This window comes from Primulina eburnea, chromosome 11 (assembly GCF_022965805.1).
Source record: "Primulina eburnea isolate SZY01 chromosome 11, ASM2296580v1, whole genome shotgun sequence".
Classification (NCBI taxonomy): domain Eukaryota; kingdom Viridiplantae; phylum Streptophyta; class Magnoliopsida; order Lamiales; family Gesneriaceae; genus Primulina; species Primulina eburnea.
The window spans coordinates 6494320-6514494 of NC_133111.1; the positions used below are offsets into that span (position 1 = coordinate 6494320).

Below are 20175 nucleotides of genomic sequence, written 5' to 3' on the forward strand. Positions count from 1 at the left end.
CAGAATTCAATCAAATTCTGTTTCAACAACATAACGTCATAGTCTCAATATACCCAGCATTATCATATCAGTCAGATATTAATTCTAACATCTCATATTCGATAACAAGTCCATTCTGATATTAATTCTCAATCAACTCAACTCTAAAAATCATAACAATTTCATATGGTACCTGTTCCTCAGTCCGGTTTCAATTATACGATGTCTAACATACCAAGAACATCATATATGAATCATATCAGATTCTGACAATACCATAATTTCAAAACATATCAAAACGTAGTAAAACTTACGTCCAGTCGTAACCTACGTCGATAGGAACTCAATACCGAAGTCGGATTCAAAATCAGACGGACGGATTTCTCACAAAAGGCGTAAGGATTTTTCAATTCTTTTCCCGAACCTTTCTCGATTCTTCTCATTCTGATTCTCTGAAGAATTCGTGCATATATATATATATATATATATATATACATACACGAACGCATGTAAGGCAAGTGGCTCGCCCTTTTATGCTGCACGTCTCGCGCTCGGGCGGACATAAAGTTCCGCCCGGGCGCGGAACTCTCGGCCCTCGCATTTTGCGCAAACGCGCTCGGGCGGTCAAAGACTTCCGCCCGGGCGCGAACTGTTCGGCTTTCTTCATTGTCATGTGGCGCTCGGGCGGACAAAAACCTCCGCCCGGGCGCGAAGCATTCGGCCCAAAATTATACATTTCATATTTTTCGCCCAATTCGGTCTCGGGAGGATCTGTCTATGATCATATCAGTTCAAGATCAATAATCTTAAATTAATAACACCGTAAATCTCGGGCATTACATTTATACTAGTGACTTCCTATAATAGATGACTCATATACAAGTGAGGAGCGAAAAATAAAAAAAAAAGTTCTAGATATCGCAAACCTCTATAAAATTTAACTACGAAATCGTTAATTAATTGATCATGAACTTTTAACTCGAACTATTTCTCTTCTTCCAAACCGAGCTAGAGTTACGTACACACTAAGTATGGAGCTCGATTACATAAATATGGTTACTCTAAACAAAATATGTGAATTGAAGTGGATCCAACACAAACAAATCCATTAGTAGTGGACATTATTATAATAATAAGTTTTTTAAAATCTTTGGGAACTTGTCTATTATCAAAACAATGTTACATAGCCAAGAAAATAACTAGTCAACGAGGTACAACTTGACTTGGCCCCAAAGGATTTTTTAAAAAATAGTTTTATTTTTTTATTTTATAAATAAAATAAGATATATCAGAATTCGAATATCTAACAAACAATGTGGGGCCCTTAGCTCCTAATCGTTATTACAACGCAATCTGATTAGGGTTAATTAATCACGGCGGAAAACGGGTTTAAAATTTCTTTTACGACGAGCCCAAAACATCTCTTCTAGATTTATAATACTAAAAATAGTATTTAATCTCAAATCATAAAACATGCCCACACGAAATCAAAACCAATCACATACAAACATCTCATATCCTCGGGACATGCCCCGGTATATAGATACATATACATATATACTGGGAACAAGACAAAAACATAAACCTCAGCCCAAGCTGTGGCTCTCTCCAGAAGTACCCTCTCTGGTCTCCTGATATCCTGGAGTACCTGCCATTGTCCACACACAAAGACAACAACAGCCCCGGGGGTGAACAAAGCTCCGTATGGAACAACCAATCATATATACCACAGATATCTAAACAATGATATATGGTATGCAATGCATGTATGTCGTGGAGGTATAGGGTCAAATGCCCATCCACTGAGCACATGTCAGAATCAATCGAATCACTATCAAATCAAATCAATGCTCGAGCTGGCACACCGGCCGATATGGGAATTCACATATGACAACGTCGACGAAGCGTCGTCAATCCCAAATCTCATATCCAATCATATGGGGCCACAATTGTCTATGCTTTACGGGTCATATAATACCGGCATAGCGATTGTGTTCACAAACCCCGGAATCCAATCAAATCATATCAGGGTATCCAAGGATCATAGCTCAACGTGCATGTCATGTATCGATGTATGCATAAAATGATGTGTGTTAACAAAACATTTATTTTATACATCGATACTCAAATCTCAATGTCATATATGCCACATCAAATCATCAAATAGGCACATAGACACGTATTCCAATCCAATCCAATCAAATCAATCCAATCATATATCATATAATACAGATACCTGTCGTATGTTACCCGGTCGCAACATACCTCAATTCTTCGTTTCCAGTTGATGTAGCTTTAGATTGCAGTAATATAATCTATCTACATCAATAACATATTCATTCCAATCAATAACATACTCTAAAATCATTAATATGAGTTTCAAATATCATTTGAAACTTCAAAAATTCATATCAAATCCAAATCATATCATAATTCAATTCCGACTTCGAATATACGTTTATTGTCGGTTATTTTACTACATATCAGAAATTCAACTTCAAATACATGCTATTCCAGCACCTTGATATTTATAGCTGCTGGAACTAGAAGAAAATTACCTCAGTCTGAAGCCCTCGACGCGACGATTACAAATATATAATTTGTTTCGCGTTTAGACAACGTTTCAAAGTCGAATCGGAAGAAAGAAAATCAAATTCCCGAACTTTATCTCGAATTCTACGATAACTATTGACGGAAGAAGGAAAGAAGAAATTTATTCTCCTCCCACCGCCTCTCGCGCTCGGGCGGTAGAATTCTCGCGCCCGAGCGCGAGACATTCTGCCCCCGGTTTCAACTTACACCGCGCTCGAGCGGTCAAAAATTACCGCTCGGGCGCGAGGTGTTCTGCCCGAATATCAAGTTTTCATTCCCTGGCGCTCGGGCGGTCATTTTCTACCGCCCGGGCGCCACATGTTCTGTACAAATTTTAAGTTTGTACTAAATTGGCGTCCGGCCTCTCAAATCAATTCGTACAACATCAATTCATATTCAATATTCATTTTCCAATACTCATGGTCAAAATGCACATCATATACATAATCACATATCAAATTCATTAATTATCGATGATCACATAGGATTTACGATAATACGATACACGGTCCTTACATTTCTCCCCCTCTTAAAAGATTTCGTCCTCGAAATCTCAAACATCACTATATACATAACATTGGTAAACATACATATGTCACCAGTTATAGTACATATCAAAACTAAAATCAGAATAAGGATCAGAATACATCGAATACAATGGAACAGATGTCATAGAATCAAACAAATGTGGATACGAATCTCGCATCTTGCTCTCCAATTCCTACGTCGATTCTTCAACACCATGTCGTGTCCATTGCACTCGTACCAGAGGAATCGATTTATTTCTCAATATCTTTTCCTTTCGATCCATAATGCGAACAGGTTGTTCAACATAGGAAAGAGAAGGATCCAGCTCAACCTCATCAGGTTCAAGTACATGTGATGGATCAGGTTCATATTTCCTCAACATAGAAACATGAAACACATCGTGAATAGCAGATAGAGCTGGTGGCAATGCCAATCGATACGCAAGATCACCAACTCGATCCAGAATCTCGTATGGACCAACATATCGAGGAGATAACTTCCCTCGCATGCCGAATCGAACAGTGCCTCTAAAGGGAGATATCTTCAAAAACACTCTGTCACCTTTCTGGAATTCCAAGGGTCGTCTTCGTTTATTCGCATAACTCGTTTGACGATCCTGAGCAGCTCTCATCCGCTGCCGAATTAACTGAACCTTATCATTCATTTCCTGTATCATTTCAGGTCCAGTCAATTGTTTCTCACCAATTTCATTCCAGAATAACGGTGATCTACATCGTCTCCCATATAAAGCTTCAAACGGTGCCATACCTATACTCGTCTGAAAGCTATTGTTATAAGAAAATTCAACCAATGGTAAGGCATCTTGCCATCCCATTCTAAAGTCCATTACCACAGCACGCAACATATCTTCTAACGTTTGAATCGTACGCTCGGTTTGGCCATCAGTTTGAGGATGATAAGCAGTACTCATAGCCAAACGCGTACCCATCGCTTCCTGGAAACTACCCCAGAATTTAGAAGCAAACCTGGGATCACGATCAGATACAATTGAGACTGGCACCCCGTGCAGTCTCACAACATTCTCAATGTATAAACGGGTCATTCTCTTATAAGAATAAGTCCGTTCATACGGAATAAAATGTGAAGATTTCGAAAGCCGATCAATAATCACCCAAATAGCATCACAGCCCTTGGGCGAACGAGGCAAATGAGTCACAAAATTCATAGCAATATGTTCCCAATTCCATTTCGGGATTTCAAGACTATGGAGCAATACCCCCGGTTTCATTCTCTCGGCTTTCACTTGCTGGCAGACAAGACATTTCGAAATAAATTCAGCAATGTCCTTCTTCATACGTCTCCACCAGAATTGAGGTCTCAATGTCAAATACATCTTCCGACCTCCAGGGTGAATACTGTATTTGCTACAATGCGCTTCTCGAAGAAGGGCAGATCTCAAATCAGAGTCGTCAGGAACTACCAGCCGACCATTAAGTCGTAAAGAACCATCAGAAGAAATCTGAAATCCAGACTGATGTCCAGCAGATACCAGTTCTTTCGACTTTAGGATATGAGCATCGCTTCGTTGGGCCTTTCGTATTTTCGATATCAAATTCGGCTCAATTTGCAATGCTGAAACAGTGACAGAATTCCAATTCGAGTGAAAAGTCCAGCCAGAAGTACATATATCCTCATGTACCTTGGCGACACACACAGAAGCTAAAACAGAATCATGAACTTTACGGCTCAGGGCATCCGCAGTAACATTCACCGATCCAGGGTGATATTGAATCTCACAATCAAAATCCTTCAGGAGATCCATCCACCTGCGTTGCCTCATATTCAAATCAGATTGAGAAAAGAGATATTTCAGACTCTTATGGTCCGAATAGATAATAAACTTTTCTCCGTACAAGTAATGGCGCCAAATCTTCAGAGCAAATACAATGGCAGCCAATTCAAGATCATGAACATGATAACGAGTTTCATGAGATTTCAATTGACAAGACGCATAAGCAACCACCTTGCCATGTTGCATCAGAACACAGCCCAAACCTTTACCAGACGCATCTGTACAAACCACAAATCCTCCGGTACCTGAGGGAATAGTAAGCACAGGTGCTGTGGTCAATCTCGTCTTCAATTCAAGAAAACTAGCTTCACATTCATCTGACCAAATGAATCGCTGATTCTTCTGTGTCAGTTGAGTAATCGGTTTAGCTATTTTCGAAAATCCTTCAATAAAACGGCGATAATATCCAGCTAAACCCATGAAGCTACGGATCTCAGGAACATTCGTAGGTCTCGGCCAATTCAATACAGCTTCGACCTTCGCAGGATCAACAGATATGCCATGTCTCGAAATGACGTGGCCCAGAAATACCACTTTGTCCATCCAGAATTCGCATTTGGACAATTTGGCATACAAATGACTAGTACGAAGAGTTTGAAGTACCAGTCTCAAATGTTCAGCATGCTCCTTTTTCGATTTCGAATACACAAGAATATCATCGATAAACACAATAACGAATCGGTCCAGATAATCTCGGAAGACCCGATTCATTAAATCCATAAAGATAGCATGAGCATTCGTAAGACCAAAAGGCATAACCAAGAATTCATAGTGGCCATACCTCGTACGAAAAGCAGTCTTGGGTACATCTTCGTCTCGAACTCGTACTTGATGATACCCAGAACGAAGATCAATCTTCGAGTATACAGAAGTACCCTGAAGCTGATCAAACAAGTCATCAATACGAGGAAGTGGGTACTTATTTTTCACAGTAGCCCGATTCAGCTGCCTATAGTCGATACACATTCGCATCGTACCATCTTTCTTCCGAACAAATAAAACTGGAGCTCCCCAAGGTGATACACTCGGTCGAATATATCCCTTATCGAGAAGATCCTGTAATTGTTCTTTCAAATTCTTTCAGTTCCAATAGTGCCATGCGATAGGGAGCTTTAGAAATAGGCGCAGTCCCCGGCACAAGATCAATACTAAACTCAACTTCTCGATGAGGAGGAAAATCAGGAATCTCATCGGGAAATACATCTGGAAACTCTTTCGCAACAGGAATCTCAGATAAAGAAGACTCCTTCTTCGAAATATCAATAGCGTAGATAAGATAACCCTCATCTCCGCTATTCAACAATCGAGACATCTCCAAGGAAGATACCAATGGAATTTTGGCTTGGGAACCCTTGCCATAAAAATTCCACTTGGGTCCATCAATAGGTCGAAATCGAACTACTCCATGACAACAATCAACAGTAGCTCGATTCGTCATCAAGATATCCATGCCAACAATACAATCAAAGTCGTGCATAGGGAGGACAATCAGATTCAGAAATATCACATTATCCTCATATATCAATACACAATTATGCACAACTTTCTCAGACAATATAATCTTCCCTGCTGGCGTGGCTATCGACAAAGTATCATACAACGGGGTACACTCAATATCGTGAGATGCAACAAATGCATGAGATATGAATGAATGAGATGCTCCTGTATCAAATAAAACACGTGCAGGATAATCGCAAAGCGTGCAAATACCTGCAATCACACCTCCAGGAGCTTCTCTTGCCTGATCCTCAGTCATGGCGTACACTCTAACTTGGGGAGGAACTTGGGCACTCTGACCACCCGGTCCTCGATATCGTGGGACACTCGACTGCTGAAAAGATGGAACAGGAACAGCAGGTCTCATCATACTAGGGCCACCTCTAAATCCTGGCTGGGGTTGAGCAGAAGTCGTACCCCTGTTCGGACATACTCGAGAGAAATGGCCTTCCTGCCCACATTGATAACAAGTACCAAACATACCTCGACACTGCTCGATAGTATGTTTGCCTCCACAATGACTACAGTAGGGAGCTATCACAGGACTCCCTCGCTGTGATCCACTAGAGCTCGAAGAAGACGAAGAAGCAGATCCAGTCTTCTTGAACTTCTTACCCCTCGGTCGCAAAGTAGGCTGCTGAGCTGACACCGGTGGTGGAGGAGTATACTGTGGACCTCCCCGCCTAAGTCCAGCCTCGGCTGCCTTGGCTCGTTCAACTGCCTCTGCGTAGCTGGTAGTCAATCCAGAAACAACATAGGTATACAAGACAGGATGTAAACCATTTACAAACCTGTTATATTTTGCCCTCGCATTCCCAGCTACGTGAGGTGCATATTTCAACAAAGTAGAAAACTTTGAAGCATACTCTGCAACAGACATCGTTCCCTGCTGCAGATTATTAAATTCATTCTCCTGAGCAGTATAATAAGAAGGAGGGGAATACTGTTCCAAAAACTGGGCCTTGAAGACATCCCATGTGACTTCAGTCCCGGCCTCTTTCAATCCAATCTCAGCGGCTTCCCACCAAGATTTAGCTCGGTCTTTCAACTGATATAAAGCAAGTTTCAGTCTCCGAGCCTTGGAATACTCAACAATATTAAACAAGTGCTCGATATCCTTCAGCCAGGCCTCAGCTCTTTCAGCACTCTCAGTGCCAAAGAACTTCGGTGGTTTCAGATCCTGAAATCGAGCCATCACAACATCCATGGACAATCCTTCAAATTGCCCAACAATCCTCTCAGTACTACTACTCGCGAAAAATAAAAAAAAGTTCTAGATATCGCAAACCTCTATAAAATTTAACTTCGAAATCGTTAATTAATTGATCATGAACTTTTAACTCGAACTATTTCTCTTCTTCCAAACCGAGCTAGAGTTACGTACACACTAAGTATGGAGCTCGATTACATAAATATGGTTACTCTAAACAAAATATGTGAATTGAAGTGGATCCAACACAAACAAATCCATTAGTAGTGGACATTATTATAATAATAAGTTTTTTAAAATCTTTGGGAACTTGTCTATTATCAAAACAACGTTACATAGCCAAGAAAATAACTAGTCAACGAGGTACAACTTGACTTGGCCCCAAAGGATTTTTTAAAAAATAGTTTTATTTTTTTATTTTATAAATAAAATAAGATATATCAGAATTCGAATATCTAACAAACAATGTGGGGCCCTTAGCTCCTAATCGTTATTACAACGCAATCTGATTAGGGTTAATTAATCACGGCGGAAAACGGGTTTAAAATTTCTTTTACGACGAGCCCAAAACATCTCTTCTAGATTTATAATACTAAAAATAGTATTTAATCTCAAATCATAAAACATGCCCACACGAAATCAAAACCAATCACATACAAACATCTCATATCCTCGGGACATGCCCCGGTATATAGATACATATACATATATACTGGGAACAAGACAAAAACATAAACCTCAGCCCAAGCTGTGGCTCCCTCCAGAAGTACCCTCTCTGGTCTCCTGATATCCTGGAGTACCTGCCATTGTCCACACACAAAGACAACAACAGCCCCCCTTGGGGGTGAACAAAGCTCCGTATGGAACAACCAATCATATATACCACAGATATCTAAACAATGATATATGGTATGCAATGCATGTATGTCGTGGAGGTATAGGGTCAAATGCCCATCCACTGAGCACATGTCAGAATCAATCGAATCGCTATCAAATCAAATCAATGCTCGAGCTGGCACACCGGCCGATATGGGAATTCACATATGACAACGTCGACGAAGCGTCGTCAATCCCACATCTCATATCCAATCATATGGGCCACAATTGTCTATGCTTTACGGGTCATATAATACCGGCATAGCGATTGTGTTCACAAACCCCGGAATCCAATCAAATCATATCAGGGTATCCAAGGATCATAGCTCAACGTGCATGTCATGTATCGATGTATGCATAAAATGATGTGTGTTAACAAAACATTTATTTTATACATCGATACTCAAATCTCAATGTCATATATGCCACATCAAATCATCAAATAGGCACATAGACACGTATTCCAATCCAATCCAATCAAATCAATCCAATCATATATCATATAATACAGATACCTGTCGTATGTTACCCGGTCGCAACATACCTCAATTCTTCGTTTCCAGTTGATGTAGCTTTAGATTGCAGTAATATAATCTATCTACATCAATAACATATTCATTCCAATCAATAACATACTCTAAAATCATTAATATGAGTTTCAAATATCATTTGAAACTTCAAAAATTCATATCAAATCCAAATCATATCATAATTCAATTCCGACTTCGAATATACGTTTATTGTCGGTTATTTTACTACATATCAGAAATTCAACTTCAAATACATGCTATTCCAGCACCTTGATATTTATAGCTGCTGGAACTAGAAGAAAATTACCTCAGTCTGAAGCCCTCGACGCGACGATTACAAATATATAATTTGTTTCGCGTTTAGACAACGTTTCAAAGTCGAATCGGAAGAAAGAAAATCAAATTCCCGAACTTTATCTCGAATTCTACGATAACTATTGACGGAAGAAGGAAAGAAGAAATTTATTCTCCTCCCACCGCCTCTCGCGCTCGGGCGGTAGAATTCTCGCGCCCGAGCGCGAGACATTCTGCCCCCGGTTTCAACTTACACCGCGCTCGAGCGGTCAAAAATTACCGCTCGGGCGCGAGGTGTTCTGCCCGAATATCAAGTTTTCATTCCCTGGCGCTCGAGCGGTCATTTTCTACCGCCCGGGCGCCACATGTTCTGTACAAATTTTAAGTTTGTACTAAATTGGCGTCCGGCCTCTCAAATCAATTCGTACAACATCAATTCATATTCAATATTCATTTTCCAATACTCATGGTCAAAATGCACATCATATACATAATCACATATCAAATTCATTAATTATCGATGATCACATAGGATTTACGATAATACGATACACGGTCCTTACAAACAATCTGCAGTTAATTTGATTTGATAGCTCAATTAAGGATAATTCGCATCCAAATCGACTTATCTGCTCTAGTTCTTTAGTGTATATTGTAATTTAAATTAATTCAGAAACCAAATATCTTTAAAACTAATATATTATCAAAATATACAATCACGTCTCATCTCAATTAATATCGAAAAGGTACTTTGTGAATTCATATCATTTTTTTTATATCCATCCTATTTATACAAGTGAGTTCCTAAAATGAATGACTACGATCTATTTGATATAATGGTTGAGATCAACTCTCCAAAAGGTTCTACTATCTAAACAAATATAAATACTTTCTATCTACAATATTTTACACAATTTATATAAGAGTAGATATCTTGTGAGACAGTCTCACAAAAGTTATCTTTGAGACGGGTCAACACTGCCGATATTTACATTAAAAAGTAATACTTTTAGCATAAAAAATAGTATTTTTTCATGGTTGACCCAAACAAGAGATCCGTCTCATAAAATACGACTCATGAGACCGTCTCACACAAGTTTTTGCTTTCATATAATATACAAAGAATTATATACATATATAGAACGAGAAATAAGTAGAATACTCTAGATGTTATTGAGATTTTATAAAATTCAAATTCAAAATATTGTTCGAGTATGTTTTTTGTGAGACGGTTTCACGAATCTTTATCTGTGAAATGGATCAACCCTACTGATATTCAAAATAAAAAGTAATAATCTTAGCATAAAAGTAATACTTTTTCATGGATGATCCAAATAAGAGATCGGTCTCGCAAAATGCGACCCGTGAAACCGTCTCATATAAGTTTTTGTCATATTGTTAATTAATTGATGATGAATTTAAACTCTCAATTATTTTTGTTAGGCCGGGTTAACAAAAGTCTAAATAACATATGTGAATTGAAATGAACCATGTACAAACAAATTCAATATTTTGGGAACTTGTCTATTATCAAAACAATATTATGTAAATAAAAAATGATTAGTCAACTTGATAATCAATCGTGTCAAAGGTACTTGTACTTTGTTTTTGTTTTTTTTTTTTAAATCTAAAATTAAAGTCCCAAAAATATCAAAGAATCAAGGAAACGATCCAAGGGCTGATATCCCTTCAAAGGAGACAGAAACGGACAAACTCGCCACAAAGGATGTATTTTGGCGGCGGCAAAAACTTGTGTGACACATTATCACGGGTTATATTTGTGAGACAGATCTTTATTTGGGTCATTCATGAAAAAATATTACATTTTATGTTAAGAATATTATATTTTATTTTGAATATCGATAGAGTTGATTCGTCTCACAGATTAAGATGAGTGAGATCGTCTCACATGAGATTCACTAATTGGCTACATGTGTGCTGCATCTGCAACTTCTGCACATTGGATTTTTCGAAACTTGGAAAATGTAATTATTTTTTTATGGGAAGTTTTGTGAACTGGACGAGGCTACTTTGGTAACAGAAAACCAAGCTGTCATCAACCCACGTCGCAAATCTAGGAATTTCTCTTGTTTATTGTTGCGATAAACATGTTAATCAAAGTGTTCCAATCATTTCCCCTACATGAATTGATAAGCATTTGATCCAAATATCTTTTAAGAAAGATAAGATTTCACTGAATCTTTGAGAGAGAGATTCGAGGGGTTTTGAACTCCAAAACTGTGTTCATACGTATATATAACAGTGATGTGTTTTTCATTTCTGATCAGTTGGTAACCCCCAAGATTTTGATGGTAGTTTTCGTCACTTGTTCTTGTATACCTATTCGGCCGTCAGTGCATGCATCGGCTGGAGTTTACTCGTTTGGTTTCTTGAAACTACTTAAAATAACAGGTTTCTGTAAATTTGTCCGAATGGGTTGTTTGTGTTTTTATGGTACCTTTTTTATAGGGCTCGAGACTGTTTTCAAATGATTCCTGATTCTTGAAGGTACAATCACGTGTATGTATAACATACTTTTGGGAAAGCAAAATACTGTGTTATATTGGTGGGATTTCAGTTTATATTATTTTTCGTATGCGGTTGAAGATACAGAGATTTCATGTGTTCTTTTCTGGGTGATTTTTTTTTTGGCAAGTTCTCTTTTTGTGTGCATGTTGCATTGCTGGGAAATCAATTTATTACTAGTTTGGCAACAATAGATTTCATTTTAATGGAGTTAAATACTCGGTTCAATGAGTTAATCGGTGAAACTTTTTTATCTTAGTATAGCTTTAGATCCTAAAAATTCATTTGACTCATTTAACAGTGATGATATTTGCAAGCTTGCGAAGAAGTTTTATCCTGGAGATTTCACAGATCAAGAAATTGTTGTTTTGAAGTATGCATTGATACATTTATAAACTCGATGTGATGCAGAATTTAAAGGTTTCTACACTTGTTGAGTTGTGTCAGCAATTGACCGAGAGTGGACGGTCAAGTGTTTATGTTATGTTGACTAGATTGATTCATCTTGTTTTGACATTGTCTGTGTCTACTGCCACTATTGAACGGGCTTTTTCAGCAATGAAGCATGTGAAGACGGCACTTCGCAATAAAATGGAGGTTGACTTTCTTGCCGATTGTTTGACACTCTATATTGAACGAGATTTAGCTAAACATATTGATGTAAATTCTATTATTGATGAATTTTTATGTTTGTTTTAGTGTTCTGTCACAGTTCCAGCCTTATTCATCGCTGTATGTTTGCAGTGAATAGATGAAAAATGGATTCATGGCAAGCTTGTGAGGTCGTTCATGATAGAATCTTAAAATTGGAACCCAAACATATAGCTCAGAAGATCATCGGGTATGTTTACTTGAAGGGTCTTCCTGATCATGAAATGATTCGGTTGGCTATGGCGCCGGATACATTAATCCTCAACTTGATTCAAAATGCCAAAGCCGTTCTTAGTTTAGCCTCACCACCAGTTATTTCTCCCCCAATTTCGCCAAACATGAACCCGAGCCCGTTATCTGGTCCTTCTATCCAGTTTCCATCATTTTCACCAGCTTCACCGGGCACATTTTCAGCCCCCATTCAAAGGGTGCCACCGCCTTATTGGAACTCTCTGCCTGTGCATAATAGGCCGATGACTTGTTCTGATCCTATACCCGAAGAGTATGGTTTAAATGATCAATTTAGTGTGGATGACCCGTTGGAGACAATGAGTTTAGGACCAAATGATTACTATAGTCACGAAGCTGCATTTGACAATTTCGGCATTAGGGGTTGCCGGAATTATTTGAACTTCATTGATTTTCCGGTTAAGACTTGTCACTATTTCAGTAGGGGGTTCTGTAAGAATGGCAGTAATTGTAGGTATTTGCATGGAGAATTTTTTCCCGATGCCTACATCAATGATTTTGGTCCTAATTCATTTGATGTCGGTGCCGAAGATCAAGCCTTTTCACCGGGGTCCCTCGAGAAACTAGAGCAAGATATTGCAGAGTTACTAATATCTCAAGGTGGCAGCCCGGTTTCGATTGCTTTTCTACCTATGATGTACTATGAGAGATACGGAAGAACTCTACAAGCAGAAGAGTACTTGACTGAAAGCCAAAGACATGGGAAAGCCGGTTATAGTTTGACGAAAGTTCTTGAACGCCTTAAAAACAGCATTAAGCTAATTAGCAGGTGTGATTGATTCGGCCCCGTTGTTTTTGTTGAATTTATGGGTTTTTTCTAAGTGAAGACGAACATTAAGTTGGTTCAATATGTGTGATTTAGGCCTCATGGACAGCATGCTGTGGTGCTGGTGGAAGATGCTCCGAAATATGTGACTGATGTTCACGGTGACAGAAACGACCCTGGTCCAGTCGTTAGCGGTTCACGCCAGATTTATTTAACTTTTCCCGCAGAGAGTACCTTTACTGAGGAAGATGTTTCCAATCACTTTAGGTAACGTAATTTGATATCATTTCCCACTGTAAGTAACATGTTTTTTTCAAATAAAAGAGGTTCATTTTCTAAGGTCTTGTTTATAGTTCTTTCGGTCAGGTTGAAGACGTAAGGATCCCATGCCAGCAGAAAAGGATGTTTGGTTTCGTAACCTTTGTGAGTGCGGACACCCCGAGGTTGATTCTATCGAAGGGAAATCCACATTATGTTTGCGGTGCCCGAGTTCTTGTTAAACCTTACCGGGAAAAATCTAAGCACATCGATAGGTAACTTCAGGCTTTACTGTGACCTCAAGACTTGAATATGAGCCCGCCGTTTATAATTCTGTAGATCTTGATGTAATTGTCATTCTTGTTATATATTTCTAACTGTGTCTCTTTCTGATAACTTCATTTTTCCTCATCCTTCTATCTTGGAAATGGTCACGGTTTCTGAGTCATTGAAGAGTGTTTTCTTTTTGACGCAGGAAGTATCAAGAACCTTACTACTATCACTCGCATCCAATGGATCACGATTCCGAGTTTCAAGCCAGTAAAACCCTTAATTCCTAAGTCCCCTGTCATGCTCCTACATTATATACTACGATCTTTTGCAGACGAATAACTCGTCCGAGCTTGTAATACAATTAACAAGTCCTAATTCTAATGCCTAATTGTCTTTTCTCGACTCATTCCCTTTGTTGCAGCAGGATTGGAATCCTCTTGGCTGTTTAGGCGGCAGCTAATGGAAGAGGATAAACTTGCCCTTCAACTCGAGACCATGCGTCTCTCACAACTCCAATTATCTGGCAAACATCTAACTACTCAATCTTGCTTGGGTTATTCCATGGATGATCTAAAATTCCCCAAAGGTTGTTTCGCGTTTTCTTTATTTTCGGCACATCTCCTCAAACCAGTTTGATTTGGATTCTCCTCTCGACAACACTCTACTAACGTTTGCGGAGTAAAATTTTTGCAGGACGCACCAAATTCCAATCAACGGATAGCCACAACCATTGTTTCGATGTTGTGAACCATGGCTCTACTAGTGACAAGTACCCCACTAACAATTGCAGTGATCAGGAGAGGTTGGCAAAGCATATATTATTCAAAATTTATATATATAATTTGAATTTTTTTTTCCACCAGTCTATATATTTCTCGCCTTTAAATACTTCGTGCAAGATTGAATTCATACCTAAACTTTGATGCTTCTCTTTTTCAGTGCTCAAGGACTTGATCTACCCGACAGCCCATTCACAGCCGGCAGCAGCATTTCGGCGGTCATATAGGTTCTTCGGCCCTTCCGAAGGGAGACGACGGATTTATAGAGTTAATAAAGTAGGCGTTTTACAAGCGAAGATCATTTGTTTTAACGTGACATAGTTCGTCTTCTGCTACACCTTCCACTCATCTTGGTAGCTAGCGGAAGCACGCGAGGACTACATATCATAGATGAATTCATAGAAGGAATCATATAGTCTCCAATATTCGGTTAGCAAATTCTCTCGTTTCTTGGTTTTTTGCTTAGCGGTCTTAGTTTCTTGAAAAAGAATGGTGTATAGAAGTTAGGACTTGGTGGATGAAACAAAGTTTGCTGAATAGTGTAATTACATACAAAGACTGCTGTTTTTTTGAAGAACTTCACCAAATAAATACATGGTGAGGGATAATAGTTTGAACAACTTATTTCAGTGCCATCTTTTACCTTTAATAAAATGAATGGCATTAGCTCATAGTCTTTTGTATATTTTTACTTGCTGCTGCATGCATTTGAAAATAATATAATATTTGCAGCAATTTATTTGTATATTTTCTTTAAAGCAACCTGCTAGTAATAAACAAATAACAAAGAATGTGGAATCCAATGATATATTTATTTTTCAAACTTTATATATCTAGTAATTGAGTAGGTTTACGAGAAGGGTCAATAATGTTCATATTTATAATAAAAAATAATATTTTTTGACATAAAAAATAATATTTTTTCATGGATGATCCAAAGAGAATATCCGTTTTATAAAATTAATGTGAGATTGTCTAACATGAATTAATTATACATATAAGCATCACACAATTACTTTAAAATAAACAATTTTTTGTCAAATACAAATTAAAATATACTCGATTAAATAAACATGTAAATATAAAGTAGCACATTTTTTTGGCCACCAAAGCTGTCTAAAAGGAAAGATTCAAGAATTTACTAACTGGATTCCGTTATTTTTTAAGCATGTTGTACACATGGATTTGCCTACTGCTTAATGGAATTCTTACTTCTCGCAGGAAAAAAGTCCTGTCCCCACCACTGATTCTTCGGATACGGATGAATTCGACAGTGGAAGAACCAGCTCCTTTTGCAGTTAACAAGCACAAAAATGGGGAGTATACAAGTAAAAATGAAAAAAAAAAAAAGAGGAAACGAATATAGTGGACACTGTAGTGTAATGTAATGTATCAGCAGCAAAGACAAGATACTCCAAGTTAGTAGTGTAATGTAATGTATCAGCAGCATTAACCTTAAGTTTTGCAAGCGAATTGCGCATTAAAATCTTCAAAAATGGATTTATACTTGTAGATCATGTTCTCCTTTGTTGTCTTGACAGTATATGATCGTATATATATCAGCAGAAGTGTTGAGCCACCGAGATGGAATACTTGATAGAACAGTGCGTCGACCTGCCACATGTATCATTGATATAGAACCATAAATCTAGGAATTCGAAAAGGCAAGTGAACCATTCTTCAGACACTAATCAAGAGGCTGGTTTACCATTGATGGGTATGTTGACTGTCGATTCAATGCACATCTTGTTTAGTCAAATGGAGACCGTTCTCTTCTCTTAGCCATCGGTAATAGACTACAAAAACTTGAAGCCCGCTATTGCCTTTGATATTTCTTAGCAAAATCTTTGAGCAGTAATCTCTGGCGAAAATCTAGATATTCATCTATGCTAGTCCCCGCCCACTGCTGGCAAAAGCATTCATCAGTTGGAACAAATGAACTCAAAGGAAATGGCCCCTTCGGAGCTTTCTTCAACGAGACCAAAAATCGATGGCGGGGTCTGATTCTTTGGTCCAAAGACAAGCTAAGATACATTGGATATTTGGTCAGAGATCGGACCTCGTTTCGAAGTTCATTGATCAAGTACATATATTTAGGTTTCAGATTTCCTTCCAATGACAAAGAGAAAACCTGATCCAATAAACATGTATGTCAAACCAATCCCACTCGTGAGTACATTTATGAAACTAATTTATAGAAAAGCGTACACACCTGTGTAAGACTGGTCAACACTTTCAAAATGTCTGAATTGTGCATACCAATACTCCTCAAGAAATTGATTCTAGGGAGTAAACCATCTTTAATGCTGTAGTGAAGGATTTGAGGATGTTTAGTGACCATCTTGACTATACTCTGTCTGGGTGCTCCCAACTCCTTCACTAGAAAACTGAGACGGCTATTCCACGAAACATCTATCCGCTGAACCAGGATTTGAGGACTTAACTGCACAACTTTACTTAATTCACCCTCTTGGATTCCTATCTCCTCTAGTAAGTACTTCACTGTCGGTTTTAATGAATTTTCTACACTGTAAGATAAAAGTGATGGTGTGGCAGTAATTATCTGACCTATTCTAGATTCTGGGATGCCCAAGCTATTCAGAAAAGCAACACGAGGCTTCAAAATGTTTTCCACAGTGTACTGCAGAATTTGTGGTTGTCTTAAAATGATTTTCTTGATATCTCTGTGTTTAACACCAACATTCAACAAATATTCTAATCTCTCCTCCGCTGATTCAACATTTATCTGGAGGGATGACATATGCCTCTCATACATTTGGATAAAGTGAGATTCTTTGAGCCCAAAAGTGCTCAAATAATCAAGAAGTGGAACATATCTTTCGTCCAAGTCTAGTTCTTCTAACAAATGGAGAAATTTGCCCTTAGCAGAGCTCCCTGCATCCTGGAAAATCATGTAACCCAGTTTACTATAGCCGTTACGAAGTAAAGGGACATACTCAGCAACTTAGTCAAAATCACAGATACATTGTCCTTCAAATCTACCTTTGAGTAACCGATACCAGCCAAGTTATTAAAAGTATGCAAAGAACTGATTTTCTCTATCTTATTAACATTGTCCAGGATATTCTTTGCAGTTGATCTGCCCCGCCCGTTTGTTCTAGAGGGTGATGATTGCACAACCAAATCTTCATCTACATGCTGCCCGCTGTTGCCTGCGTGCAGGAATCTCTTCCAATCACAAACATATCTCAAGAGTTCTAACTTTCTATTTTAGTTGTACCTTGTCTAGTGTCAGTTACACTTCTTAACTTTAACCGTCGCCTATCTGCTTCAGAAATCTTAACTTCTCCAAATTCATCCTGGATAGTTCACTCAGCATTAACAGGACAAAAACGAAATCATGGAAAACAAGCAAACTAAATCAAATCACATATTTGACTCATCAATCATCATCTAACGTGTACCTAATACAAATGCTCGAGCATTCAGCTAAACAAAACTAAAGAATCAATCCACGATTAAATCCATGGAAAATCCAATTTTTTTCATGAACAAGAACTTTAAACGAAAAACCACCATGCAATGATTTTGAAGCTCCAGACATAGACTTTTCCCGAGCAAATACAAAAAACGTGCAGAAAACAGTAGAATAACAAAAACTCACTCGGCAGTAAAATCAATTAATTAAATGAGAAGAAAAATAGAGAGCATACATCGGAAAACGAATCATCTTCACCATTCCTATCGAGGCCACTTCCGCCTCCACCGTCGTCTTCATCATCGTACGGAGACAACGGTTGGCCGTACCTGGACCGTCTACTGGTTTTCAAAATCTTGGGATTGGAATGCGATGACGCAACACGCGTTTTACTACAGCAATCTTTACTGTTCACTCTATTGTTAGCCCTCGAATTGGACAATGGGTCTGCACCGGAATTCAGTAAAGACGCGGCAAAAATGTGAACTGCCACAGGATGGGAGCAAGAGGGGATTTTGGAATAGTTCAGTGAGAAGGAGAGAACAGCCATATTCGAGCTTAATATAAAGAGCTGGCGGAATATACCGATACCTTATACTCCAAAACCCTCAACAAAGACGATATTTTTACAAGAATTGTGGTCCTTGTAATTCCAACCTTATCTTGTCCGAGTTTCTTGAAATGAAATCCAACCTGAAACCAAAAAAACTATTTACAAAAATTTACGTGAGACAGTGTCATTGATTGTATTTTATGAGACATGTATCTATTCGGGTCATTCATGAAAAAATATTACATTTTATGCTACAAGTATTACTTTTTATTGTGAATATGAGTATGTTTAACCCGTCTCACAGATTAATATCCGTGAGACCGTCTCACAAGAGACCTACTCAAAATTATTTTAAATAACTTAAAATGGTTACCTTTACTTTATACAGAGATGGCAATGAGACGGACAGGCCGTGACGGGGGTGGGGCCAGATTTACCACTCATCTCCGTCCTCGAATTCTATCCTTACCATCATATCCGTCTAGATCCTCGTTTTTTCGAGTTCGGAGATTATCGTCATCTTCGTTCTTATTTCTGTTTCAAAAATATTAATAGAGAAAAACGGAAGGTAGGTACAAAGATTATGTGAATCGAAACTCGTTATTATCTATTATTGTTAGTGAAAATATTAATATTAATAATATTATTATTTAAAAAATTGTAAAAAGCCTGGACATTATGTCAATCAATGTTGGACTAAAACAAAACTTAATAAATTGTATATTGATGAAAATCTCAAACAAACACTATTCAAAATAATAATAGATTCAAATATGGATTCTGAATATAGTAGTGAGAGTGAAAATAATTCAGAATCATATGATTCCAAAGAAATTCTAGATAATGAACTAATTTTCTCATATCAAGAAGAATGTGATAATTGCATACAAGGAAAATCTTGTATAAATCATATAAATAATAATGATGATAAAAATGATTATTTTATATACTTATGTCTCAATTTCAAGATCTTAATATCAATGTTTTAACTAATAATAATATTCTAGAATTCCTTAAAATGATTAAGGATCCAATTCTAAAATCTACAATTATAGATTAAATGGAATAATGCTTCAACTAGTAGTAAATAATATTCTTGTTAAACAAGAACAAATTTATTCTATGAAAGAAGTAAAAAAATCTTTTACAAAAAAATATAGTAACCAAAGTTCAGTATATAATTTTAAAAATTTTGATAATCTTCAAGATATATCATTTCTTGAACAAATAAAAAAACATTTATTTTTTTAAGTATTATTATATCTCAGAAATGGTATACTAATATCACTCTATTAATTGATAATTCTTATAAGAAAAAATTTATTGCTATGATTGAAAGTGGTGCAGATTTAAATATTATAC

At 37.7% G+C, this 20175-nt stretch overlaps 2 protein-coding genes across 5 annotated transcripts; one reads left to right on the top strand and one right to left on the bottom strand.

Moving 5' to 3' along the window:
- The first annotated feature begins 11376 nt into the window (after positions 1-11376).
- LOC140806276 (zinc finger CCCH domain-containing protein 18-like) lies at positions 11377-15251 on the top strand. Of its 3 annotated transcripts, none has more exons than XM_073162840.1 (8): positions 11377-11885; positions 12597-13514; positions 13608-13778; positions 13865-14044; positions 14245-14309; positions 14464-14628; positions 14736-14844; positions 14982-15251. In XM_073162840.1, exons 2-8 carry the CDS (start codon positions 12604-12606, stop codon positions 15046-15048), a joined length of 1668 nt encoding a protein of 555 aa, XP_073018941.1. In that variant the 5' UTR covers positions 11377-11885; positions 12597-12603; the 3' UTR covers positions 15049-15251. The 3 variants fall into 3 exon arrangements, with proteins under 3 accessions (XP_073018941.1, XP_073018940.1, XP_073018942.1); XM_073162839.1 differs by having other exon boundaries at positions 11377-11731; XM_073162841.1 differs by having other exon boundaries at positions 11378-11731; positions 14467-14628.
- Positions 15252-15897: 646 nt separating this feature from the next.
- Positions 15898-18905, bottom strand: LOC140804430 (transcription termination factor MTERF9, chloroplastic). 2 transcript variants are annotated; one of them, XM_073160457.1, is made up of 6 exons: positions 18496-18898; positions 18063-18141; positions 17825-17994; positions 17034-17723; positions 16530-16952; positions 15898-16435 (listed from the first exon to the last, which is right to left on the bottom strand). In XM_073160457.1, the coding sequence occupies exons 1-5, from the start codon at positions 18808-18810 to the stop codon at positions 16638-16640; spliced, it is 1569 nt and encodes a 522-aa protein (XP_073016558.1). In that variant the 5' UTR covers positions 18811-18898; the 3' UTR covers positions 15898-16435; positions 16530-16637. The 2 variants fall into 2 exon arrangements, with proteins under 2 accessions (XP_073016558.1, XP_073016559.1); XM_073160458.1 differs by lacking the exon at positions 15898-16435 and having other exon boundaries at positions 16668-16845; positions 18496-18905.
- Between the last annotated feature and the right edge of the window lie 1270 nt (positions 18906-20175).